This window comes from Pongo pygmaeus, chromosome 4 (genome assembly GCF_028885625.2).
Source record: "Pongo pygmaeus isolate AG05252 chromosome 4, NHGRI_mPonPyg2-v2.0_pri, whole genome shotgun sequence".
Classification (NCBI taxonomy): Eukaryota; Metazoa; Chordata; class Mammalia; order Primates; family Hominidae; genus Pongo; species Pongo pygmaeus.
Genome location: NC_072377.2, coordinates 145,137,719 through 145,159,177, shown reverse-complemented (window position 1 = coordinate 145,159,177; position 21,459 = coordinate 145,137,719). Strand labels below are relative to the sequence as shown.

At 48.0% G+C, this 21,459-nt stretch overlaps 3 protein-coding genes across 11 annotated transcripts in view; 2 read left to right on the top strand and 1 right to left on the bottom strand.

Annotated features, from left to right (window-relative positions):
* Positions 1-48: 48 nt before the first annotated feature.
* Positions 49-2,169, top strand: NDUFA2 (NADH:ubiquinone oxidoreductase subunit A2). The gene is made up of 3 exons (XM_054489260.2): positions 49-183; positions 304-410; positions 1,972-2,169. The coding sequence occupies exons 1-3, from the start codon at positions 83-85 to the stop codon at positions 2,073-2,075; spliced, it is 312 nt and encodes a 103-aa protein (XP_054345235.1). The 5' UTR covers positions 49-82; the 3' UTR covers positions 2,076-2,169.
* A 69-nt stretch (positions 2,170-2,238) lies between these two features.
* Positions 2,239-21,459, bottom strand: part of TMCO6 (transmembrane and coiled-coil domains 6) — a 51,251-nt gene continuing 32,030 nt past the window's right edge. Inside the window, exons 1-13 of one of the 9 annotated variants that reach the window (XM_054489251.2) lie at positions 13,742-14,963; positions 8,021-9,582; positions 7,782-7,894; positions 5,861-5,976; positions 5,588-5,771; positions 5,222-5,326; positions 4,970-5,055; positions 4,600-4,734; positions 3,964-4,075; positions 3,669-3,855; positions 3,441-3,535; positions 2,895-3,062; positions 2,239-2,650 (exon numbers count right to left, since the gene is read on the bottom strand). In XM_054489251.2, coding sequence (XP_054345226.1) covers positions 2,537-2,650; positions 2,895-3,062; positions 3,441-3,535; positions 3,669-3,855; positions 3,964-4,075; positions 4,600-4,734; positions 4,970-5,055; positions 5,222-5,326; positions 5,588-5,771; positions 5,861-5,976; positions 7,782-7,894; positions 8,021-8,105 — 1,500 coding nt within the window. In that variant the 5' untranslated portion in view covers positions 8,106-9,582; positions 13,742-14,963 and the 3' untranslated portion in view covers positions 2,239-2,536. Of the gene's footprint in view, positions 2,651-2,894; positions 3,063-3,440; positions 3,536-3,668; positions 3,856-3,963; positions 4,076-4,599; positions 4,735-4,969; positions 5,056-5,221; positions 5,327-5,587; positions 5,772-5,860; positions 7,897-8,020; positions 9,583-13,741; positions 14,964-21,459 lie in introns of those variants that run through there. The other 8 variants (XM_063665557.1, XM_063665558.1, XM_063665559.1 and 5 more) reach the window with 8 other exon arrangements.
* CD14 (CD14 molecule) lies at positions 13,970-15,553 on the top strand. The gene is made up of 2 exons (XM_054489259.2): positions 13,970-14,216; positions 14,305-15,553. Exons 1-2 carry the CDS (start codon positions 14,214-14,216, stop codon positions 15,427-15,429), a joined length of 1,128 nt encoding a protein of 375 aa, XP_054345234.1. The 5' UTR covers positions 13,970-14,213; the 3' UTR covers positions 15,430-15,553.

The window sequence follows — 21,459 nt, the reverse complement described above, 5'->3', positions numbered from 1 at the left end:
CCTAGGCTTTGGGGTCCGCTGTTGGTCAGACCGGAGCACTTGGCCCGAAGAGCTGGAATTGGCGACTTCGGTTTTAGCAAGGATGGCGGCGGCCGCAGCGAGTCGAGGAATCGGGGCAAAGCTGGGCCTGCGTGAGATTCGCATCCACTTATGTCAGCGCTCGCCTGGCAGCCAGGGCGTCAGGTGAGGCGCGGCGTGGTGAGGCGGGCGGGCTTCGGGACGCCGGGGTCATGTCCTTGACCTCCCTGAAGTTGAGGGAAGCCCGCGCCCACAACACGCGCGGCGCTCTCTCCGGCCCCGCAGGGACTTCATTGAGAAACGCTATGTGGAGCTGAAGAAGGCGAATCCCGACCTACCCATCCTAATCCGCGAATGCTCCGATGTGCAGCCCAAGCTCTGGGCCCGCTACGGTGAGTGCGGGACGCCAGGGGTCTGGGGCTCCGGTAGGGGAACAAGGGTTTGAGAAGAGAAGGGACTGCCTAAGGTCGTGCGGAAACCCGTGGAGACACTAGAACTCGGACTTCAGCCTTGCTGTTGATCTTGTTTCCATGAAGAAATTTATATTCGCAGGGTTATATGATGCGTTGTATTCCGGGCAACATAAGTATGGAGGCTGACCGAATCTTGCGTAGGGACCAGGAGCTGACGTTTTTGTAGTTAAGAATGGGCTTCAGACAGGAGAGAAGCTAGTCAATATAGTTTCTCCAAATAACGTGTAGCCAGTGTCAGTCCAGGTAGTGTGTGAGAATCTCAGTAATTTTGAGCGTGTAGAGCTGGGCCCTGTGCTGAGTGCTTCCCTGCCTAACTCATTTAATCTTCATTAGTTAGGAGGAAGCGTGTTCTTCTTTTCTCATTGTAGAGATTAGAAAACGGAATCAAAACTTTGTGGAACACATCTAAAGTAATGCAGCTAGAGTTTACCAGGATTGAGCCTTTACATTTATTCCCCTTTCCTAGAATGCACTTACCCCTCTAAGACTGGCATGGCAATGTATTGCAAAATGAAATTTTCCTATCATGTTGCCTAACACATTGTAGGTATGCAATAAATGTTTATACATACTGAATAACAGGATTTTAATCACAGCTTTTAACTATATGGTGCCCTGGGAATGTCGGGAGGAGGTGGAGGAGAGTGACCACCTTAAGCAGATTGGTTCTCAGAGTAGACATCTGTGAGACCCAGTAGACATTAGACATGCACTAATAATTGGAGAAGGAAAAAAGGTTCTCCTTCCAAAAGCCAGTAGACTACAGGAGGAGATAGACACGAGTAACTTTAGTGTATTGTGCTGGGTATTATGTTAGATAGCCTATGGGAGCCTAGAGAATGGGTACCCAGCTGGGTGCGGTGGCTCATGCCCGTAATCCCAGCACTTTGGGAGGCTGAAGCAGGTGGATTACCTGAGGTCAGGAGTTCGAGACCAGCCTGGCCAACATGGTAAAACCCCGTCTCTACTAAACATACAAAAATTAGCTGGGCGTGGTGGCAGGCACCTGTAATCCCAGCTACTCAGGAGGCTGAGGCAGGAGAATTGCTTGAACCCAGGAGGTGGAGGTTGCAGTGAGTGGAGATCGTGCCACTACACTCCAGCCTGGGTGACAGAGCAAGACTCCATCTAAAAAAAAAAAAAAAAAGAGAGAGAAAATGGGCACCCAGCGGAGGCTGTACCCATGCAATACACTGCTCACCATAGTTAATAATAAATGCCTACAGTGCCCCCGAAAGCTTCCCTGAAACAACCCATTGTGGCCATCCAGAATCAGCCAAAATTCTATTTGGACTTGGGCTTCCTAGATGTGTTTGAGACCTATTGTATTAATTCTAGGCATACCAAATGTATTTTGATCATATCTCTTTAATACTCTTCCCATCTTAACAAGACTAAGATAAAGACAAAGATCTTTTGTTTTACTTTGGTAGCCTCCACGGTGCAGAATAGATAAAGACACCTCCCTCTCTCTCCTCAGCATTTGGCCAAGAGAAGAATGTCCCTTTGAACAACTTCAGTGCTGATCAGGTAACCAGAGCCCTGGAGAACGTGCTAAAGCCTGAAGCCTCCACTGAGGATTAAGAGCAACAGCCCCAGAGCCTGGGCTCTGCTGGACTTAGTATAATGTGAAAAAAATGTGTTCTCCTATTCCTCATAAAGCTTGTGCTGTAAAATACTTTCTCAGGGTGTTCTTGTCCTCATCTACCCTCTACCCCTTACTGTGTAACCACTGAGGCAAAGTAGCTTAATATAAAAATAAAACTTTATTCTGTCTCATCAAAAGCTACCAGCTGCTGAAGGAAAAATGAAGGGTTGGGGCAGGGATTCTAGGGCCCCAGAGTAAGTAGACCACACTGAGTCCCTTTTGGTCCTCCTGCCTAGATAGTGCTGAGTCAAAGAGGAGGAGCTGGGACCCAAAGGTCTTGGCTTAGGTGTGGGAGCAGAGAACATGAGACCTCATTATGGTCCTAAATCTCCAAAAGCTCTACTGGACAAACAAGCTTGATGTTAGAGAGGGGAATGACTGACATTGAGAAACAAGATCACCCTTGAAGAGCTGTCTGCTGGACAGCATACACACGATCCTGGAGCTGGGCCTCTTCCTGATGCCTTTCCAGGGCCTGCAGCCCTGACTGCTGCAGGAAGACCTGAACAGCCTAGGGGCAGGGAAGAAAATTCAACACACCTGGTCTCTGTGTCCTAAGACTCAATTCCCACAGCCTCATGGGTCAGCCCACTTTAGAGGGTGCATTCCCCCACAAGAGGATGAAGGTTCTGACATGGAACCTATATAGGTTAGCCAGGCCCAGAGAAACAACTATAGTTAGGACTGGATGGGAAGGGAGCCACTGTGTGGCTTCAGAACAGGGGTGACTGAGGACGTGGGCCAGAAACCTATACCTCTGGCTGATACAGGAACAGCAGATGCAGCAGCTCCAAACTCTGGCCTACTACTTCAGTGTCAGAAAAGGCTAGTGTGTGCAGCAAGGCGGGAAGCAGGGGCCCTGGCCACAGCCGCTGGCAGTAAGCAGGACCCTTTTCTGCAACATTGCACAGAACTGTGAGCACCTGCAGATAGACACATATATAGTCTACAAAGAATGAAACACAAAGATTATAACAATAGCTAAAATATATGACATGGTGACCACATGCCCAGGCACCATGCCAAGCTCTTCTACATGCATGTTCTCATACTCCTACAACTACCCTATGATGCAAGATTATCCCCAGTTATAAGTGAGAAGACTGAAGCTTAAGGTGGTTAGTTGATTTGTCCAAGGATAAATAATCCAGTTTAAGGGACACACACCTAGATTGGTTGGGCCCTGAGGCCACACACCACCACCTGCTGGCTCTCCACTAAGGGTACATCTGAGGGCTCAGGACTGCTGTCCCATACAATCCGACTACCAGATCTTGGATTCAAGTAACCCCAATACATACCATTACGCTCACCACATTAGATACTGGCAACAGCTGTAAGAGAGGCTCAATCAGATCCAGGGAGAGCAAGGAGGTACAGAAACTAGGACTGATTGCTGGAAGAGAAGTACCAGGGTGAAAAACTGCTTTCCCCCACCACCCCTGTCAATACTACCCACCTCAGCCTAGGCCATGAGGAAATATCCCCATTATCCAAATGCCCAGGCCTGGGCAGATTATGGTGCGTACCAGTGAGGTTGTTGAGGAGCCAGAGGCCCTCAGGGAGCAGACTGGGCTGTTTCTGGAAAAAGAACTGCAGAAGGATAAATAAGGCTGCCACAACACGCTCATCTCTGAGCTGCATTTGCCCTCCCACAGTCTCCACTGCTGCCTCAGTTAGCAGGTTGCTTAGACATCGAAGCACGGGGCATGCCAGCTGCAAAGACAAATTGGGGCATCAGGTGTAAGAAGGAAGGAAGAGGTTACCTGCATTCCAGAGTATCAGGAAACAGCTCCCAGAATTTCACCTGACATCTTCACCTACCAGCTCCAGTCCTGCATCCTCAGTTCTCTGGACAGCCCCAGCCAAGTCCAACAGCAGCAACCCCAGAGTAGACAGAGCCCCATGGCCAATGAGCAGAGGATTGCTGACCTGGCTGGGCAACAGGAAGCAAGCAGTCCCTATGTATATAGTCAATTCCACCTTTAAGAAGAGAAGCAGTTGGCTGGGCGTGGTGGCTTATGCCTGTAATCCCAGCACTTTGGGAGGCTGAGGCGGGTGGATCACCTGAGGTCAGGAGTTTGAGACCAGCCTGGCCAACATGGTGAAACTCTGTCTCTATTAGAAATACAAAAATTAGCTGGGCATGGTGGCACGCACCTGTAGTCCCAGCTACTCAAGAGGCTGAGGCAGGAGAATCGCTTGAACCCGGGAGGCAGAGGTTGCAGTGAGCTGAGATCGCACCACTGTACTCCATCCAGCCTGGGTGACAGAGTGAGACTCTGTCTCAAAAAAAAAGAGAAACAGCTAAGGTCTGTGGGTCTCCTGGGCTCCAAAAAGAGAAGACAGTGGAGGGAGGAAAACTCACTATAGCAATTCCACACACAAGTTCAAAGAGTTGAATGTCATGGAAGGGAGCCCCAGGGAAGATCTGTGGTACTTTCCCAATTGCCCTGTTACCTGCAGATGATGTAATGAAGGCACCAGGCAAACTCCACAGCGACCCCAGGGTTCAGCTTTGGGCCAGGTTGCAACATTTGTAGCATGTGCTGAGGGAGAGTGGAGGCCAAGATGGAGCTGCTGGCAGAAGCAGGGCTGTAAGTAGGAACCACGAAGATGCCAGTGGCTCTTACCAAACCCTGATAGCAGGTGGGAAAGTGTCCAAACCCAAAGCCCTGCCCAGATGGGAAAGTGTCCAAACCCAAAGCCCTTCCTAGCCAGACACATGAATTTAAAATATGCAACAGCTTTGGAAATCATTCAGGCATCCAGGAGCTATACTACTGAGTGGGTCACCTCTGGCTGCACATCTAAAGACAATTTTACTCACGGAATGATCTTCTCTGGAGCTTCCTCAGCCTGTAGAAGCTGGGACAAGGCATATCCGAGAGCTTCCAGCACAGCCACATGGGGGGACTGGAAGTAGACAGGGTAAGGATCTGACTGGAAGCTGGGTCATAAGGTCTTCAGAGATTTTCAGCCCCTTGGCACAGGGCAGAGGCTGGAGCTACCTAACCAAAGTAGATGGAGCATGTGGGGAGGAGCAAAGGAAGGGTTGCCCAGGGAAGAAGAAAGGAGTCACCTGGATGCAGGCAGCCAAGGCTGGAACAATGCCCTGTGGCAGGAGCTGCCTTCTCACAGCCTCACTCTCCACGATCAGGTTACCCAGTGTATACAGACACAGCTCCTGAGAACAGGCAACAAAAGCACTGGGCTTGGCCTGTTTGATGCCAGGCTGGGTGTGGGGAGATGGGGAGGGGAGGTGATGGGGACGCTGGAGCAGCTATCCTTGAGGCTCACAAGAGGGTGGGGAGATGATGGGTGTAGCCATGGCTGTAGGCATAAGGGCAAACATGTTTTCTTCCTCCTACCTGCCAGCTCAAACTGGTCCCAAAAGCACAATTTTAAAATCTAAACCAAGAACAAGATAGGAAGGGACAGGGCTTACTATGAAGTCTGAGCTGTGACCGGAGAGGTAGGTGAGGAGGTAGGAAGTGGCTGGCAGGCAGGCCTCAGCAACGGTGGACTGCTCGGAGTGAGAGAGCTCATGCAGGCACCGAGCCGCCTCAAGCTGCAGCAGGGCCTGGTTGCTGGTCAGGAGCCCGACCAGGGTCCGCATGCTGCCCTCCAGCCTATGTGAGTGAGTACCAGAGCCCTGCTTAGCTTGTGGTCCATCCCTCAGAGCCCCAACTCCTCCCTCCCCCACACCATCCACACTGACCGGATGAAGGTTTGCTGTGTTTCAGGGTGTTGCAAGCCTCGACGAAGGCTGACCAGAGCCCCCTCTCTCTCCTTTTCCTCTGTCCCCCGCTGGGCTTGCCGCAGGAACTGCTGCACCTGGAGTTCAGGGCAGGGAAAGGAGAACACATAGTTCCCAGAAAGCAAGTCCTAAGTCTCTCTCTGCCCACTTCACCTGTGAGCCTTCCAATATCACACCTTCAGAACTTGTCATTCACACTAATGCAACTAATAAGCATCTACCTTGCAGTGGAGTGGACAGAGAATCAGAACTGAGTTCTAATACCATACCTGCCACTTACTCCACATGGGACCTGAACCTAAGTTTCCTCACCTGAAAATGAGAATAACAATATCCATCCTGCCTTCATACAGGGTTCTTTCAAAGATATTTAAACCTCTCAGCCTGGCAAAACCTACTCCTCCAGCCATTCTCCCCATGCAACCTACACTCTAACAACAATTAGCATAACATGAGCTTTTTTTTTTTTTTTTTTTTACACTTCCGAGCTTTTGCACATGCTATTCCTTCTGCCTGGATACTCTCTCCAGCTTCCCACTCTCTTCAGATTTCTGCTCCTCATTCCCTCTGGGAAGTTAGCTCTTTTTGAGAGACTTAGGAGTTTCTCTTGTTCCTCATGTTTCCTTCCCTTGTGACATCTGTCTTCTTCACCGGGCTGTGAGCACCTCAAAGAAAGGGACTCTATCCTTTCATCTTTGTGTACCTCAGTGACCAGCACAGTGTCCTGGCATAAAGTAAGCATACAATGGAATAGCATGACCTAGGAATAAGTTGATAATACATATGTCAACATAGTATGTACGGTAAACTATGTACATAAACATAATATACAGGGGATACTCAATGCTTGCTGAATAAATCCTTTCATTCACTCATTCAATAAACACTGAGTACTTAACTATATGCCAGATAACGTGCAGGCAACCGAGTTTGCAATGACAACACAGGATCTAGGTTTTCCTGCAATTAAAGTCTAGTTGGAGAAATAACAATAAACAAACCATTAGATAATGATTAATATTCTACAAGAAACAAGTAGGTGGCCGGGCAGAGTGGCTCACGCCTGTAATCCCAGCACTTTGGGAGGCCAAGGCGGGTGGATCACGAGGTCTGGTGTTCCAGCCCAGCCTGACAAACATGGTGAAACCCTGCCTTTACTTAAAATACAAAAATCAGTGGTGGCGCGCGCCTGTAATTTCAGCTACTCGGGAGGCTGAGGCAGGAGAATCGCTTGAACCCGGGAGGCGGATGTTGCAGTGAGCCGAGATCATGCCACTGCACTCCAGCCTGGCGACAGAGCAAGACTCTGTCTCAAAAAAAAAAAAAAAAGAAAAGAAAAAAAATAGGCTCTCAAGACAGAATACCAAAAGAAACGCACGTTAGACGTAGCGAATGCCAACGGCTTGAGACACGAGTCCGATATATCGTTGCAGGAACTAAAAAGAGGACGGTGGGTAGGATGAGAAAACTGATAAAATTTGAGTTAGGAAGAGGCTAGACCATGCTATGCTTTGCAAGGCACAGGAAAGATTTTGGTCTCCACATGTTTTTAAAGGACGTATTGACGGAGACAAGCATAGATGCAGGGTGACCTTTTAGGAGACTGCAGTAGTATCCAGAGAGGAGGTGGTGGTGGCAGCTTCGATGGTGAGGCATGTAAAGACTCCAAAGCTCTTCAGAAGGTAAACAACTTGATGATGGATCGATATGGGGTTGTGGGTCAAAGAGTTGTGCAGGATGATTCCCCTGTTTCTGGCTTGACCCACTGGATGCATGGAAGTGTAGAGTGGATTCCGTTCAGGTTTGGGGCAGGCCTCGAGTACTCCCGGGAGTCCGGCGCCAGCGGGCGTGGACTCCAGCGCACCCTGCCTTGCCCCCTCACCTCGGTTTCCCCGAGGATCGCAGCCACACATCCCTCTCCAGCTTCCTCTGGGGTGTCGTCTCTCAGCAGCCTCTTGCTGACCAGCTGCTGCTCCCTCCGCGCCTTCCGCAGTGCTGGGGGCAGAGGAGCCGGCTGAGCGTGGGAAGAACGACCAGAACCCAGAACCCGCGGCTCCGAGCCTGGGGTCTCAACCTATCTCCGACCGCCATATACCCCCGCGCTCCCTCGGCCGCCCACACCTGCCTCCCGCTCCCGCCGGCGGCGCCGTAGCTCCTCCACCCCGCAGACCGTGGGCCTGAGGCGGCCCTGACGTCGGCTCCACATGGTGGAGGAGGAGGAAAGCCGAAGGAAACAGCGGCCACAACGCTCCCAGGGGCGTAGAAGATGGCACCGACTGCGCAGCCTCAGCACAGGGCGGGACCAGGCGGGGAGGGCGCGAGGAGCCGGGTGGGTGCTGGGTGAGGGCGGGGCTCGACGAGTGGACGCCTCGCGGGGACGGTGGGCGGGGCGAGGGCTAGAGACTCTGCAACACCAGACCAGAGCCAGAGGCGCCGCTCTGCCTCTGATTGATTTCCTGTTTTAACAATTCTAGGGAAAAAAGTCTCTCATCCCTGACCTCGAGTGCCCCAAGCCAGCAGTGTCACAATCTACTCAGCAAACACAACTTCCCCACCCACAATAGGCTCTAGATGAACGTTCAAAACAACCCCGAACTCCAGGAAGCGCCACGATGCCGTTTCACCATTAATGTGGATCTCACTGATGAGAGCTGCCAAAAACGCTTGAAGCGTCATTGAATTGTCAACGAAAAGAGTCCAACTCTGTAAAATATTTGAAAAGACTTATTCTGAGCCAAATATGAGTGACCATGGCCCTTGACACAGCCCTCGGGAGGTCCTGAGAACATGTGCCCAAGGTGGTCCGGTACAGCTTGGTTTTACATATTTTAGGGAGATATGAGACTTCAATTCATTCAAGAAATACACTGGTTGGGCCGGGCCTGGTGGCTCACGCCTGTAATCCGAGCACTTTGGGAGGCCGGGGCGGGTGGATCAACTGAGGTCAGGAATTTGAGACCAGCCTGGCCAACATGGTGAAACCCCATGTTTACTAAAAATACAAAAATTAGCCGGGCGTAGTGGTGGGTGCCTGTAATCCCAGCTACTCGGGAGCCTGAGGCAGGAGAATCGTTTGAACCCGGGAGGCGGAGATTGCAGTGGGCCGAGATCGCGCCCCATTGCCTGGGGTACAAGAGCGAAACTCCGTCTCAAAAAAAAAAAAAAAAAGAAAGAAATCTGGGATATGATGAGGTTTCTCTTCAAATAATTAGATCAATCTTTTATTCTTTAATTCATAGTACTCCCCCCAACCCCCAAACACTTTTGTTTTCCTTTTTCTCCTTTTTGCCTTCGTTAGATGCCGAGGCACGCCACAGTACCAGACTTTATCAGAACCAGCTCACATTCCTTTCCTTATTTGGAAAGAGGACTAACTTTCTAGTTCATTACAGGCACCCCTTCCCCTTTCCTCTCCACTTTCTTTTACCTGCCCACATTACCTAAAAAAATCAAATGTTTAGCCGACCGGGATTAGTTTAGATTGTATGACCCGACCCCGGCCAATGGGGAAAGGGTACAGGGGCAGGACTTGCGTCAGGAATAAAGGCTCTTGTGCCCCTTTGTTCAGGTGTGCTCTCATGGCGACTGGCCAAGCAGACACCGCTCTGCGCAGAAGTAAAATTGCTTTGCTAATAATCCTTTGTTCGAGTGTTCAATTTCCCTTAGGATTTTGAGCGTTATTCCTGAAAGAAAGAAAGAGAAAGAAAGAAAGAAAAAGAAAAGAAAGGAGGAAAGGAGGAAGGGAAGAGAGGGGAGGGAGAAAAAGAGACAAAGAAAGAAAGAGAGAAAGACATTGGTTTGTGGGACAACAGAAAGGCGGGACAACTCGAAGTGGGGCAGTGGGGGGCTTCCAGCTTATAGGTAGATTTTAAATTTTTCTGGTTGACAATTGGTTGAATTTCTCTAAAGACCTGAAATCAATAGAAAGGAATGTCTGGGTTAAGATAAAGGATTGTGGAGACCCAAGTTCTTATTTGCAGAGGAAATCTTCAAATCCTAGGCTTCAGAGAGAATGGGTTGTAAAATGTTTCTTATCAAACTTAAAGTCTGTGTTGATGTTAACGGTGGAGAGGTATAATGAGGCACGTTCAACCCCTACTTCCCATCATGGCCTGAAACGGTCACTCGGGTTAAATTTTGAAAGAGCCCTGGCTGAGGAGGAAGTTCATTCAGATGGTTGTGGGGGGCGGCCTTAGAATTTTATTTTTGCTTTACAGAATGTTCACCACAATGACCATTATTCTCATTTTATATGTGATGAAAATGAGAAAGATATCATTATTTCACTTCTCTGCATAAAACTGAATTCCCATAATTTTTAGGATAAAATCTTTCACCAAATGTTGAGCGCCAGTAGTCTACTAGGCACTGAGGAAACACTAGTGAATAAAAAACCGTGTTCCTCACATTCAAAATTGGAATTGTGGCCGACTTAGCCCTACATGGTCTAACCCCTGCATACCTCTCCAATCTGGACTCACCTCTTCTGGGACCTTCTCTTTGTCAACAAGCCCTGCTCTTTTCCTCCTCCACCCTACTCCCACTCTTGGGGGAGGCTCTTGCACAAGCTGTTTTCTCTGCCTGCATCCTTCCCTTTTCTTTCTACCAGCATCCTTCCCTCAACACCCTTCTCAACATGTCAAGTCCAGTGTCACCTACTCAGAACCATTGTACCAATGACCCAGCTTCTTCATAACCCTTTTCACAGCTATCATTAAGTTGTAGTGTAATTATTTGATGTTGTCTCCTCCCAGACCCCCTTGGCAGCTCCAGAAGATAAGGGTCCTGGTGGCACCTAAGAATTTTTACAGGAAACCTCTAATTTTTAAAAAGCCATATAACTTAGGCAAAGGTTCAATTAAGTACAAATCTAGGAAAAAGGTTATTCTTAAAACCAATTTCTTTCCCTTGAACTTAATTCTACCCCTTGGAGTTAATCAATGAAGTCTGCAATCTCTTCCACAAAACAGCATGTTAAAATATCTACAGGCCATCATTCCATCCTCCATATCTTCTCTCCCAGTATCCATCCAGCCCCTGGAGAGCCATTTACTGAGTACCTGCTGTGCACCATGCTCTGTCCAGGGATAGGGCCTGGATCTTGATCCCTTCCTCATGCAACTGTCTGGCTTCTTTTTTTAATTTTTTAATTTAAAAAATTTTATTTTCTTATTTCTCCAAGAAAAACTTTTTTATTTTTATTTATTTATTTATTTTTTGAACCAGGGTCTTGCTCTGTTGCCCAGGCTGCAGTGCAGTAGTGCAATCATGGCTTATTACAGCCTAGAACTCAGCCTTAAATGATCCTTTCAGCTTGGCCTCCCAAAGTGCTAGAATTACAGGCGTGAGCCACTGCACCTAACCCAGGCTAGCTTCTAAAACCCACACTTGGCCTGGCAAGGTGGCTCATGCCTATAATCCCAGCACTTCGGGAGATGGAGGCGGGTGGATCACCTGAGGTCAGGAGTTCAAGACCAGCCTGACCAACATGGTGAAACCCCATCTCTACTAAAAATGCAAAATTAACCGGGCGTGGTAGCACATGCTTGTAATCCCAGCTACTCAGGAGACTGAGGCAGGAGACTTGCTTGAACCCAGGAGGTGGAGGTTGCGGTGAGCCAAGATTGCATCATTGCACTCCAGCCTGGGCAACAAGAGTGAAACTCCATCTAAAACAACAACAACAACAACAATAACAACAACAACAAAACCCACACGTGCTCCAGCTGGGGGAGATGAAACAAGTTCCCAGCCAAAAGCTATATTCTGCCCGGTGTCTCCTCAGACAGCTACAGCTGCCCAAATTGCCTTTCTGTATCTACCTGTCTAGCAACACTGTTAACCCTGTAAGAACCAGCCCCATGTCCTGTCTTGTACAGGGCTGGCTGTTCCTTTCTCCAGACCATGTTCCTCCCCGCCGCCCCTCTCCCACAACAACACAAGCTTTTGGTTTCTCTTCCGTAAGAGCCCTCTGCACTGTGGACTGAAGTTCTGGGTTCATGTTTGCTCTACCCACCTCCTGGAGCACTTCAGGGACTTGTCTTGGTCATGTCTGTGTCCCAGGGCTTTCTACCAACCCTAGTACTCGGTAGACAAATGATAAATATTTGTTGAATCAAGCTGTGAGTTGGAGATCTTTGCAGAACCACCGTTGCCCCTTTTAACTTGGAACTCCCCACCCAGAGTGCCTCCCCTAAGATGATGAGGTATCAGACTTCAGAGGCCTGAGTTCTCTGAAAGCAGAGACTCTAAGAAGACTAGTCATCAAGACTACACTGAAAAGATGTGCTTCTGTGCCAAAGACTTTACTCACAAACAGGTAATACTATCATCTCCATTTTACAGAAGGGAGGCCCAAGTCTCACAACCTCAGTCGTAAAGCTGGGGTTCCAAGACTGGCTATCTGACTTCAAGTCAGATATACTCACATCTTGGTCCTCAGGGATATCACAGAGGCCTGGCATGGCACCAGGGCATGGCCCAGTGCATTGGGGTATGCCCAACAGGATCCGCAGGGGGCAGTGATGAGCCTTCTTGTTTGGATCGGGGACAAATCTGCAGCTACTTCTCAATTAAAGAGGAAGTGGGAATTTAAAAAAGACTTTCTGCCGGGCGCGGTGGCTCACACCTGTAATCCCAGAACTTTGGGAGGCCAAGGCGGGTGAATCACCTGAGGTCGGGAGTTCGAGACCAGCCTGACCAACATGGAGAAACCCCATCTCTACTAAAAATACAAAATTAGCCGGGTGTAGTGGCACATGCCTGTAATCCCAGCCGCTCGAGAAGCTGAGGCCGGAGAATTGCCGGAACCTGGGAGGCGGAGATTGCAGTGAGCTGAGATCGTGCCCAGCCTGGGCAACAAGAGCAAAACTCTGTCTCAAATAAATAAATAAAAATAAAAAAGACTTTCAGGCCGGGTGTGGTGGCTCTCGCCTGTAATCCCAGCACTTTGAGAGGCCAAGGCGGGCGGATCATCTGAGGTCAGGAGTTCCTGGTTAACATAGTGAAACCCTGTCTCCACTAAAACTACAAAAATTAGCCAGGCGTGGTGGTGGGCTCCTGTAATCCCAGCTACTCAGGAATCTGAGGCAAGAGAATCGCTTGAACCTGGGAGGCAGAGGTTGCAGTGAGCCAAGATCACGCCACTGCACTCCAGCCTGGGCAACAGAGCAAAACTCAGTCTCAAAAACAACAACAACAACAACAACAACAACAAAACTTTCATATAGTTCTTTCCCCAGAGGTCTAGGGATGTGGACCTGTGAGGGCTGTTGTAAATGCATAGCTCCTTATCCTCTGAGACGTTTGTTGTTTTTTCGTTTTGTTTTGTTTGCTGTTTTTTCATTTTGTATTGTTTTCTGTTTTTGTTTGTTTTTTGCAAAACTGGTGAGTTACTAATTAATCCTCATTCAACATAGTCCCACCCCTTCCTTCCTAAGGCACAGAGATGGTACTGAGGGGAGGGCAGGAGACAGCAACGTGCAAGTGGGAAAACTGGTTCAAAATACCTTGCTTCACAATTTCAGGACAGAAAATGGATACTGTAAGTGACCCAGAGACTTGGCCAATGTGTCTCTGTTAAATACCTCCACTTTTAAGAAAGTTATTATTTAATCAAAGGAGCAAGGGAAAAAAAAGGAAGGGGGAATTTTTCTTCAGACCAACTTCCTTTTCTTGAACCTAATTCTACCCCCCTTGGTGCCAACAGATGAGGTTCACAATCTCTTCCACAAAACATGCAGTTAAATATCTGAGGATATTCAGGGACTTGGATTTGGGTGGCGGGAGATCAACATAAACCAAGACAAGGAAGAAGTCAAAGAAACGAATCAAGTAGATTACCTGGGATATAAGGTGGGGGGATTGGGGGGTTGGATAGTGCAGAGTATGGTACTGGCCTAAGGCACTGAGGATCATCCTTTTCCCATACCCACCAGAGAAGCCTCAGGCGTCCGAGTCATCCAGGGCATTCACCGCCTGGGGCGCCTGAGTCATCAGGACACTGCCAGGAGACACAGAACCCTAGATGCCCTGCAGGATCCTTCCTGTTACGTCCCCCCTCCCTGAAACATCTTTCATTGCAATATTTCCAAGAAAGGAAGGGGGCTGGCTCGGAGGAAGAGAGGTGGGGAGGTGGTCAGGGTTCACAGAGGAGGGAAGTGAATGACATCCCAGGATTACATAAACTCTTAGAAGCGGCCGAACAGTTCACAAGTGTGAAGCCTGGAAGCCAGCGGGTGCCGCTGTGTAGGAAAGAAGCTAAAGCACTTCCAGAGCCTGTCCGGAGCTCAGAGGTTCGGAGGACTCATCGACCATGGTGAGTATAGGGTCTTGGGGTCGAACGCGTGCCACTCGGGAGCCACAGGGGTCGGATGGGGCCTCCTACACCTCTGCTCTCTCCCCAGGAGCGCGCGTCCTGCTTGTTGCTGCTGCTGCTGCCGCTGGTGCACGTCTCTGCGACCACGCCAGAACCTTGTGAGCTGGACGATGAAGATTTCCGCTGCGTCTGTAACTTCTCCGAACCTCAGCCCGACTGGTCCGAAGCCTTCCAGTGTGTGTCTGCAGTAGAGGTGGAGATCCGTGCCGGCGGTCTCAACCTAGAGCCGTTTCTAAAGCGCGTCGATGCGGACGCCGACCCGCGGCAGTATGCTGACACGGTCAAGGCTCTCCGCGTGCGGCGGCTCACAGTGGGAGCCGCACAGGTTCCTGCTCAGCTACTGGTAGGCGCCCTGCGTGTGCTAGCGTACTCCCGCCTCAAGGAATTGACGCTCGAGGACCTAAAGATAACCGGCACCATGCCTCCGCTGCCTCTGGAAGCCACAGGACTTGCACTCTCCAGCTTGCGCCTACGCAACGTGTCCTGGGCGACAGGGCGTTCCTGGCTCGCCGAGCTGCAGCAGTGGCTCAAGCCAGGCCTCAAGGTACTGAGCATTGCCCAAGCACACCCGCCTGCCTTTTCCTGCGAACAGGTTCGCGCCTTCCCGGCCCTTACCAGCCTAGACCTGTCTGACAATCCTGGACTGGGCGAACGCGGACTGATCGCGGCTCTCTGTCCCCACAAGTTCCCGGCCCTCCAGAATCTAGCGCTGCGCAACACAGGAATGGAGACGCCCACAGGCGTGTGCGCAGCACTGGCGGCGGCAGGTGTGCAGCCCCACAGCCTAGACCTCAGCCACAACTCGCTGCGCGCCACCGTAAACCCTAGCGCTCCGAGATGCATGTGGTTCAGCGCCCTGAACTCCCTCAATCTGTCGTTCGCTGGGCTGGAACAGGTGCCTAAAGGACTGCCAGCCAAGCTCAGAGTGCTCGATCTCAGCTGCAACAGACTGAACAGGGCGCCGCAGCCTGACGAGCTGCCCGAGGTGGATAACCTGACACTGGACGGGAATCCTTTCCTGGTCTCTGGAACTGCCCTCCCCCAAGAGGGCTCAATGAACTCCGGCGTGGTCCCAGCCTGTGCACGTTCGACCCTGTCGGTGGGGGTGTCGGGAACCCTGGTGCTGCTCCAAGGGGCCCGGGGCTTTGCCTAAGATCCAAGAGAGAACAATGAATGGACTCAAACTGCCTTGGCTTCAGGGGAGTCCCGTCAGGACGTTGAGGACTTTTCGACCAATTCAACCCTTTGCCCCACCTTTATTAAAATCTTAAACAACGGGTCCGTGTCATTCATTTAACAGACTTTTATTGGATGTCTGCTATGTGCTGGGCACAGTGCTGGATGGGGAATTCATCATACTTAGGCTTTCTTCATCCTAACTCCCTAAGAAACCCTATCTGTCCTCCTCAAGAAAAGTACTGCGGGGATAGAAGGAGCCAGGAAAGGACTCCTGGCTAGGGCTACATGGGAGAAGCAATGAGTGTGCAGTCAGGGCTTTCTGAGCAGATTATTGGCATCTGGATTAAAAGGTATTTGCATGATATTTGGAAGATACAAAATATTTCCTCTCCTATGCACTTCCCAAGAGCCAGCTGCTCCCTTTCAAAGATAATAAAACCCACAGCCGTTTGCTTATTTCCTTATTCTCTCTCTCTCTCACACACACACACACACACACACTCACACACCCTCCCTCTCCCTCTCTGTCTGTCTCCCTTACCGCTCAAGGAAGAGGGACAGCCTCCTATCCTGCAAAAGCTCTGAGTTTCATAATATTAGGGTTCCTCTCTTGTAAAACCTCTCTACACCCGGAGGCTTTCACTGTGTCACTCCCCGACATAATGGGGAATTTGGGCCTGGGGAACTGACGCAAGATACAGTCGGTCTCTGAATTAGAGGTACTGTGTTCTGTTAGTACATATGTAGATAACCTTTTCAGGCTGACTGATTGGCAAATAGGAAAGCATCTCAGACTCTTCAAAACTTCAGAATAAACAGGATGTGTCCTCTAGTCCACATTAGCTCAGAGACCTAGAGCATCAGCCATCAAGAGGTGCTGTTTCTTCTGAGTCCCTTCTTCATTTCAATGAGGAGGCAGCCACATCCATCAGAGAGCTAGATGCCTGCCTCACAGGGAGCATGGGAGAGAGGTGGGAGGAGGCATATAGGCCCAGCACCTGCCTCTGGCCAATGTCCAGAGCCACACAGATAGGAATAGGGAATGGAAATTAACATTGATAAGAGAGTTACAGACATTACCAGAACCAGACTCAAAATATGTCAGAAACAGTTAAATTAGCTGGACACTCACTGGAATGTCCCCAAGGGGCCTTCAACCAGCCAGTTGAGAAATTTCTAGTATCAGAGAATTAATCATCTCAAGGCAGTTTTTTCTTCCCTTGAATAGTTCTGATCACACTTCATCAAATGGTTATAGAACCACATTTCACCTCAGGCCTTGTGCTAAAGCCTGAAATACAAAGATGAATCAGAAACATCCATGCCCTTAGGAAATTCCAATCCAGTGGGGGTCAGGGGAACACATAAAAGATATTTTTTTATGTGTGAGAAATAGCTGTGAGAATATATATAAATTTCTGTTGGTTAAGCCACCAGTCTATGGTATTTTATTATGGTAGCCTGAGCTGACTAAGGCAGTAGTGGTGATGTAACATATCTGATTGAAAAAAAAAAAATTTTTAAGAGTAATATATCTGGGCCAGGTGTGGTGGCTCATGCCTATAATCCCAGCATTTTGGGAGGCTGAGGTGGGCGGATCACGAGGTCAAGAGATCGAGACCATTCTGGCCAACATGGTGAAGCCCTGTCTCTACTAAAAATACAAAAATTAGCCGGGTGTGGTGGCATGTGTCTGTAATCCCAGCTACTCAGGAGGCTGAGGCAGGAGAATCGCTCACTCGAACCTGGGAGGCAGAGGTTGCAGTGAGCCAAGATCATGCCACTGCACTCCAGCCTGGGCGAAAGAGTGAGACTCCATCTCAAAAAAGAGGGAGCAGATATTGTTGAGGATTGATATGTTATACAGGTTGACTATCTTTTTTTTTTTTTTGAGGCAGAGTTTCACTCTTGTTGCCCAGGCTGGAGTGCAATGGTGCAATCTCAGCTCACTGCAACCTCTACCTCCTGGGTTCAAGTGAATCTCCTGCCTCAGCCTCCCAAGTAGCTGGGATTACAGGCATGCACCACCACACCTGGCTAATTTTGTATTTTTAGTAGAGACGGGGTTTCTCTGTGTTGGTCAGGCTGGTCTTGAACACCCAACCTCAGGTGATCTGCCTGCCTTGGGCTCCCAAAGTGCTGGGATTACAGGCATGAGCCACCACACCCAGCCAGGTTAACTATCCTTTATTCAAAATGCTCCAGACCAGAAGTTTTGGATTTTTTCAGATTTTGGAATATTTGCATACATATAATGAGATAGATTTGGATGGGACCCAAGTCTGAATACAAAATTCATTTATGTTTCATATACACTTTAGATAATAGCCTTAAGATAACTTTATACAATATTTTTGTCATGATTCCCTAAATAATATAGTATAACAACTATTTACATAGCATTTACATTGTATTAGGAATTATAAGTAATCTAGAGATGATTTAAAGCATGTGGGAGATGTATGTAGGTTATGTGCAAATACTGCAACAGTTTATTTATTATTTTTAATTTTTATTAGTTTTTTGGTTTTTGTTTTGTTTTGTTTTTTGAGACAGAGTCTCTCTCTGTCACCTACGCTGGAGTGCAGTGGTTTGATCTCAGCTCACTGCAACTTCTGCATCTGGGGTTCAAGTGATGCTCCTGCCTCAGCCTCCTGAGTAGCTGGGATTACAGGCATGCACTACCACACCCTGCTACTTTTTGTATTTTTGGTAGAGACAGGGTTTCACCATGTTGGCCAGGCTCGTTGTGAACTCTTGACCTCAGGTAATCCACCTGCCTCTGCCTCCCAAAGTGCTGGGATTACAGGCATAAGCCACTGCACCCAACCTAAAGTTTTAACTGTTTGGATTGTAACCCATCACATGTCCAGGATATGAATCATCCCTTTGTACAGTGTATCTACACTGTAGGCACTACTAGCTCGTTAGTAACTTAGGAGCTGTCTGGGTTGTCAGATCAACAGTTACCATATAGCAGTGCTTGTATTCAGTAACCCTTATTTTACTTACTAATGGACCCCAAGTGCAAGAATAGTGATGCCCACAATTCAGATATGCCAAGAAAAGCCATAAAATGGCTGGGCATAGTGGCTCATGCCTGTAATCTCAGCACCTCAGGAGGCCGAGGTGAGTGGCTCACTGGAGGTCTCCAGACTTCAAGACCAACCTGGCCAACATGGTGAAACCTGTCTCTACTGAAAATACAAAAATTAGCCAGGTGTGGTGGTGTGCTCCTGTAATCCCAGCTATTCGGGAGGCTGAAGCAGGAGAATCACTTGAACCTGGGAGGTAGAGGTTGCAGTGAGCTGAGATCTCACCACTATACTCCAGCCTGGGTGACAGAGTGAGACTCTGTCTCAAAAAAAAAAAAAGAAAAGAAAAGAAAAGCCGTAAAGTGCATCTGTCAGAGGCATTCAAATCAGAGCAACTCCATCTTGAACAGGGGCTGGATAAAATGAGACTGAGACCTGCTGGGCCACAATTTCAGGAGGTTAGGTATCTTAGTCACAAGTTTACAGTTCAGGGAACAGAAACAGACCTAGGAAAGAGGGAAATATAGGACAAGTCAGAATGTCCAAGCATGTCATAGATGGTCTGTGTAAGTTGTGATAGGGTTCATAAAATGGGGAAAAAATATATAGCCGGATGTGGTGGCACATGCCTCTAATCCCAGCTACTCCAGAGGCTGAGGCAGGAGAATCACTTGAATCTGGGAGGCGGAGGTTGTGGTGAGTCGAGATTGCGCCATTGCACTCCAGTGTGGGCAACAATAGTGAAACTCTGTCTCAAAAAAAAAAAAAAAAAAAAAGATAGTCAACCTGTACACATATCAATCCTCAACAACAATATCTGCTCCCTTTCTCTGTTTTACTTGTCTTCACAGCATATTGCAATCAGATATGTTACTTGTTTTTTTTTTTTTTTGAGATGGAGCCTCACTCTGTCACCCAGGCTGGAGTGCAGTGGCACAATCTTGGCTCACTGCAACCTCTGCCTCCCAGGTTCAAGCAATTCGCCTGCCTCAGCCTCCTGAGTAGCTGGGACTACAGGTGCCCGCCACCACACCTGGCTAATCTCAAAAAAAAAAAAAAAAGAAAAGAAAAATATAAAAACTGGCAAATGAAAAAGCTTACAACTACTGGATCTTCTTCTGTCTATTTACATATGGTGTGTGTGTGTAATGTTTATATAAAAGAGCTCTAATTAATTGGCTTAAAGAAAAAGCACTTAAATATTTTGTCAGAAAAATTAAAACTTTAATGCCTTTTAGTTCATGTGACTTTAGTAATCCTTGGGAAATAAAGACAGTTTTAAAGATTATTGGTAAAATAAAAATGTCTTCAAAATTTAGACATTTGGTCTAAATTAGGCAGGTCAGACACTGAGTTTACTAAACTACATAAACTGCTTCCTTGATATGATCATTGTTCAACTTACCTGCTTTGGAACCATTAGATTCTAGATAATGCCTAGATACATGTGGAGTTAGCCATGCCCTCTAGCTATGCTGGAAAGGTCAGACCTTATCTGCACTTCTGTCTGGTGTCCTAGGCTCCACACCTGGTACATAATTAAAATTGCTTACTTACCAGGTTTTTCACCAAAAAAAAAGTTGCTGAGACTTAACATTGTAACACATGCAATTGAGACTAGTAGAGAAACAGTTTTACATGGAAAGTGTGTAAGGAAAGTGAATGTGTTTTTGGCAAAAGATTATAAGAAGGCACAGGAATGTGGATTTTTTTTTTTTTTTTTTTTTGCCTAGTTTAGGGAGTTAAAGTATTATTTTAAGTGGGATAGGGAAAAGTAGAAGCTTTGAGCAAGTTGTGGCAGGTTTGTGAAATATAAAATCTGTCTGTGGACACACTGGCTAAAGTTAAAGGGGTATTCAACTTTTCCATGAATTGAACATTGGAATAAAAGCGCAATAGAGTTTTCTTAGAGCACTGATCTGCTCTTTAACAGAAAAATATAGGCTGGGCACTTTGGCTCATGCCTGTAATCCTAGCACTTTGGGAGGCCAAGGCAGGAGGATTGCCTGAGGTCAGGAGTTCAAGACCAGCCTGGGCAATGTGGCAAAACCCCATCTCTACTAAACATACAAAAAATTAGCATGACATGGTAGCATGGTGGCAGAGGTGCAGCAAGCCAAGATCACAGAGTGAGACTCTGTTTCAAAAATAAAAATAAAAAAAGAAATGATGATAGATAGAGACACAAAGATTTGTGGTTGCTTAGAAGTGGGGTGGTCAAGGGGAATGACCTCTAATGGGATATAGTGCCTGTAATCCCAGACACTTGGGAGGCTGAGCCAGGAGAATCACTTGAACCCAGGAGGCGGAAGTTACAGTGAGCTGAAAGCGTGCCACTGCACTCCAGCCAGGGTGACAAAGTGAGATTCTGTCTTTAAAAATAAAGAAGAAACATATAAAGGGTTATAAAAGTTTTATGAGACTCTTACCTTATGGTCAAACTGATTAAAATTGGATATCTTTGTCTATAAGGTTTTATTAAGAATTGGGTTTGACATTAATAGTACACCATTGGACTCCAGCCTGGGTGATAGAGCAAGACTCCATCTCAAAAAAAAAAGATTGGGCATAGGTTGCTTAGAGCCACTCGCAGGTGGACAGTCCAGCTGGCAGTTAGCCATAGGGGCTAGAGCTTAGGGGACAGGTTTGGCCTGGATATAAGAATTTGGGAGCCATCAGTGTAGAAATGCTTGTGGAAACCATAGCCATGAATAGCCATGAGTAAGTTCACCAAGGCCAGGAGGGGAGAAAGAAGAGACTGTGCTAAAGAAGGAAACTGGGAAACATCAGTCAACATTTCAGGATGGAGAAAGCAGGGTCTTCAAAGGAGACAGAGAAATAGGAAGATAACTTAGAACTTGAGACAGAGAACATAGGGAGACATGGTCAGCAACTCCCTATGCCTCCTCTACTGTCATCTCCACCTTGTACACCAACATCACCCCCAACATATTCTAGCCATTCTTTCC

Excerpts from the sequence above, each read along its gene's own strand:
- NDUFA2 (XM_054489260.2), top strand. The coding sequence starts at position 83 with ATGGCGGCGGCCGCAGCGAGTCGAGGAATCGGGGCAAAGCTGGGCCTG. Across the intron at positions 184-303 it reads CCTGGCAGCCAGGGCGTCAG|GGACTTCATTGAGAAACGCT; the intron begins GTGAGGCGCGGC and ends CCGGCCCCGCAG. Across the intron at positions 411-1,971 it reads CAAGCTCTGGGCCCGCTACG|CATTTGGCCAAGAGAAGAAT; the intron begins GTGAGTGCGGGA and ends CTCTCTCCTCAG.